The sequence below is a fragment of the Serpula lacrymans genome (assembly GCF_000218685.1).
Source record: "Serpula lacrymans var. lacrymans S7.9 unplaced genomic scaffold SERLAscaffold_20, whole genome shotgun sequence".
NCBI classification, from domain to species: Eukaryota; Fungi; Basidiomycota; class Agaricomycetes; order Boletales; family Serpulaceae; genus Serpula; species Serpula lacrymans.
The window spans coordinates 136,854-141,240 of NW_006763309.1; the positions used below are offsets into that span (position 1 = coordinate 136,854).

The following is a 4,387-nucleotide window of genomic DNA, read 5'->3' on the forward strand; positions in this document are numbered from 1 at the left end:
ACTCTGACTCTGCCATCTATGTGTTTAATAGAGGTGAAGTGCGCATTATTCTACCTGTCTTTGTCGATGACATGACACTGGCATCCACATCCAATTCTGCACTTGACCAAGCTGTCAAGGACCTCTCTCAGCACTTCAAACTTTGTGATCTTGGCCCTACTTCCTACCTACTTGGCATTTCCATCACCAGAGACCTCAGCAATCACACCATCTCCCTCTCCCAACATCAGTACACTCTGGACATTCTGGAGCGCTTTGGCATGAAGGACTGCAAGCCTGTGTCCACACCAATGGACCCTGGTTCACGCCTCACCAAGGATATGTCTCCCAAGACACCAGAAGAAGTGCAACTGATGAAGGACATTCCCTATCTTGCTGCTGTTGGTGCTCTGATATATTTGGCCACCACCACTTGTCCTGACATTACCTATACTGTTGGAGTTTTTGCCAGATTCAATTCCAATCCTGGGCCCACTCACTGGGGTGCTGTCAAGCACTTATTCCGCTACTTGCAAGGCACCCTCAATCACTCACTTGTCCTTGGCCCTGATCCTAATTCCACTGAACTCTTCACCACTTTCTCTGATGCTGATCATGGTGGTGACAAGGACTCTGGACGTTCTACTGGTGCTTACCTTGTCAAGATTAGATCTGGTGCTGTCTCTTGGAGTTCCAAACTTCAAAGCATTGTTGCTCTTTCCACCACTGAGGCAGAATATATTGCTGCTGTTGAAGCTGGCAAGGAGATCTGCTGGATGCAAAATCTGCTGAAGAAAATGGGCTATCCTATCACCTCTCCTTCCACCCTTCACATTGACAACCAATCTGCCATCTCTGTGTCCAATAATCCTGAACACCATGGTCGAATGAAGCACCTTGATTTACGCTGGCATTGGTTGAAAGATATTGTTGGCTCTGGCCAAATTGCTCCCACCTTTGTGCCCACTGCTGAAATGCCTGCTGATTTGTTGACCAAGGCTCTGGCTAAGCCTAAAGTTGACATGTTCAGACAGATGATGGGACTTGTTAGATCAGGGGGGAGCTAATGCTTGGGAGGTGCAGCATCAGGGGGTGTTAATTTTGGTGATTCTGCACCTAGTTGTGCTATCTATTTTCCCTTCTTTCTAAATCACTTTCCTCTTTATTCTTTTTGCTGTATTGTTCAGTATTCACTGAGCATTCTATAATTTTGCCTTTGTGGCTGATTTGTTTACCTTTGTTTACAAAACTTCGGACTAGTATTGCAGAGTCCAGTATTCCTATTCTTTAGTTACTCATACTGGACTCTAGGTACTATACACATTCTGTACTCTCTGATATAGTTACTCATACTGGACACTAGTTCTGTCCCTGTTAGCTCTCAGCAAGTGGCTAGACACTTCCCAGAAGTTCTCAATTGAACACAATCTGACCCAGCATATCATTCAACCCTATCAGAGCAGTGGCGGTCATTGCATTGGCAGCCACACAAGGGGTTTTAGAGCTGCGGCTATGCACAGTTATGCCTGTGCTCTTGCTGCAAGTGACAACCGACATGGCATCTGCATCTGCATTGGCATCCAACTCTGCGTCACACTCCTTTTGTTTGCTACTAAAAGACCCACGGGAGGTAGTTGATGATAAAGTTGAGGGAGCGGGCATTGATTTGGGAGATGGTACACCCCCTAGCCAGAGGTTAACGTTGGCATCATGGGAATGCATGTTGGTACTAATGCTCCTAGGTGTTTGTGGGGTAATAGCTACAGGGGGAGGAAACATAGATGATGATGGGGTAATGCTAGACACAGGAGGGCTATGTCTATTTGGTACAGGTACAGAAGGGGGGGCAGAGCAAAAAATGTTTGCTCCCTTGGCAAAACGGCCACACATAAGATCATCCATTGCTGAGAAATGGGTCCAGCCCTTGTTGCGAAAAATCTTGACACAAGGTTCCTCTAGAGATGGATGAGATGAGCGTCGCAATGTATGAAGTGAGTACTTACCTTTAAATACTCAGCCCATACTATCTCACTCTCTACTGTGATACCTGCACCGCCAATATTGTCCCAATGAAAGCCCGACTGCTCTGACAGTGCTTTGACAGTTCGGTAGGTGGTTCTCAGCTAATAATCGGTCAAGAAAACACCATAGATCAGTTAATCAATGGTACGTACCCCCCCCCCCATTTTCCAGTGCAGTGCTCGGCCTCTTTTGCAGGGCTAACCTGTTGGATCTTCTGCAATTCTACGGCAGCCTTTGTCCAGAACTTCTTTGGGAAATTGAGCCCATCGCCAGCCTCAGATCAATGAGATTTTAAAAAAGAAATCAGTGTAGCTTCTTCTGCCTCTGACCACATCCTCCTGTCTTTTGTGCTAGTGGAAAGATAGCCATCACTAGTATCAGATGGCGCAAATATGATATTTGGAGCTTGGTAGTCAAGTGTGTTGCTGGAGTGGGTGGCCATATCTGTTTCTCTATTCACTCTCAACCAGTTACAAGGTTGTTTATAGTTGCATAAAGAAGCCTTGAGGCCTGAGCCTGAGCCTTTCCTCTTGGACATGAGTTTATTGAGTCAGTGGTGGTCTGAGTCAAAAAGCATGGCACAGCACTCCTTGTGGCATATCGGCAGCCTGTGGCGCTAAAAATGTGCAAAGTTTATTTTTCAATTTTTCGTTCCCGTACAGCGCCTTAACCTTTTTTGTAGCTGTAGCTGTGTAGTTATTTCTAGATATATATAATCACCAATGCCTCACCAACAATAGTCCATTGTTGTGCAATTTGCTTTCATATGTTATAAACATAGTTAAACAGCAAGGTAGCCAGCATAACTTGAGGACCCCTGGTACCTGTGACCTGTGACACACTATGGGATCAGCCCATACATTGGGACTATCCCAAGCTCTTGGGACAGTCCCATCCTTTCTGGGATAAACCCTGTAGTCATAACTCTTGCCCCTGTGGTGATGGCACCTGTGCACATTTTTTTTGAAAACTCTGTCCCCCGTGGAAAAGAACTACCAGATTTACAACAAAGAACTATTGGCAGTGATAAGAGCTTTGAAGGAGTGGAAACACTTGCTTCTAGGAAGCCCCTACATGATCCAAATCCTAATGGATCACAAGAATCTGATGTACTTGCAAGAAGCCAGAAAACTCACTCCACAACAGAGACAATGGCAGCTAGAACTGTCACAATACAATTATACACCCTAGAACATGTACCGGGAACCCACATGGTGGTACTCAACGCACTCTCAAGAAGACCTGACTTGTATGTTGACAGCGAAGAAGACAATATTGACACACCAATGATACTAGCGTTAGCATTCACACGCAAATAATAAAAGACACCATTGGGCAAGCCATACTCACAAACAACAACTATCTAGAACAAATAGAGAAAGAAGATTGGAGCAAAGAAGAAGGACAGTTCTTCTATCAGAACAAACTACTAATTGATAAAGCAGAAGAACAAAGAAAGATCATTAAAGATCACCACAACTAGGAATGATGAAACAAGTAGAAGAATAAGTGAAAGGATGCGCAACATGCCAACAAGCAAAAGTAAACACACATCCAAGTACGGTACCTTTAATCCCAAATCAAACCCCAAAAACCACAGAACCAATGAAGTATCTCTCTGTGGATTTCATAACAGACTTACTAGAATCATCAGGATATGACAGTATAATGATCGTGGTAGACCAAGGACTTAGTAAGGGGGTAATCCTCTCACCCTGTCATAAAACCATCAATGCACTCAAAACCGCACAAATCTTCCACAATTCCGTCTTCAAACAATTTGGATTACACGATAAACTCATATCTGACAGAGGACCACAGTTTGCCTCTGAAGTATCCAGAGAACTCCACAAACTCCTGAACATCAAAACCGCACTTTCCATGGTGTATTATCCACAAACAGATGGACGGACGGAATGATCAAACCAAGAACTGGAGATCTACCTCCGCATCTTCTGCCAGAACCAACTGCACAGCTGGCCAAAATACCTTACAACCGCTGAATTCTGCCACAACCAGCGACCACACTCCACAAATAACCAATCACCTGTAACAACGAAGAGTTTGTTACTCTGGCGCACAACTAGAACACACTATAGAGGGGATGATGATGATGATGATGAGGGAGTGGTTACCCCATAGGCTTCAACAAGTTAGTTGTGAGGATACAACAGGAGGACTCGCTGAGGAGTCTCCTGGATATATTGGGGTATATATACTAATACAGAGTGTTTGTACTTATGTACTGTACAGTTTGATAAAAGCAGTGGCTGATGATGTCAGAGGGCGCAGCCCGTGTGCCCAGCTCCACTGTGTGAGAGACTTTGTAGCTAAAATAAGAAAAGCGCAGCGCAGCACGAGAAAGAGGAGTTTGAACAAAAGGGAA

The 4,387-nt window shown here is 44.7% G+C and overlaps 2 protein-coding genes across 2 annotated transcripts; one reads left to right on the forward strand and one right to left on the reverse strand.

The window, feature by feature from the left end:
- Positions 1-1,392: 1,392 nt before the first annotated feature.
- SERLADRAFT_443887 (uncharacterized protein) lies at positions 1,393-2,539 on the reverse strand (the record flags this gene model as incomplete). The annotated part of the gene is made up of 4 exons (XM_007324513.1): positions 1,393-1,932; positions 1,983-2,102; positions 2,204-2,275; positions 2,462-2,539. The coding sequence occupies 4 exons, from the start codon at positions 2,537-2,539 to the stop codon at positions 1,393-1,395; spliced, it is 810 nt and encodes a 269-aa protein (XP_007324575.1).
- Positions 2,540-3,924: 1,385 nt separating this feature from the next.
- SERLADRAFT_353185 (uncharacterized protein) lies at positions 3,925-4,143 on the forward strand (the record flags this gene model as incomplete). The annotated part of the gene is made up of 1 exon (XM_007324514.1): positions 3,925-4,143. A coding segment is annotated over one exon (219 nt), but the record flags the coding sequence as incomplete, so codon positions are not given.
- Positions 4,144-4,387: the final 244 nt, after the last annotated feature.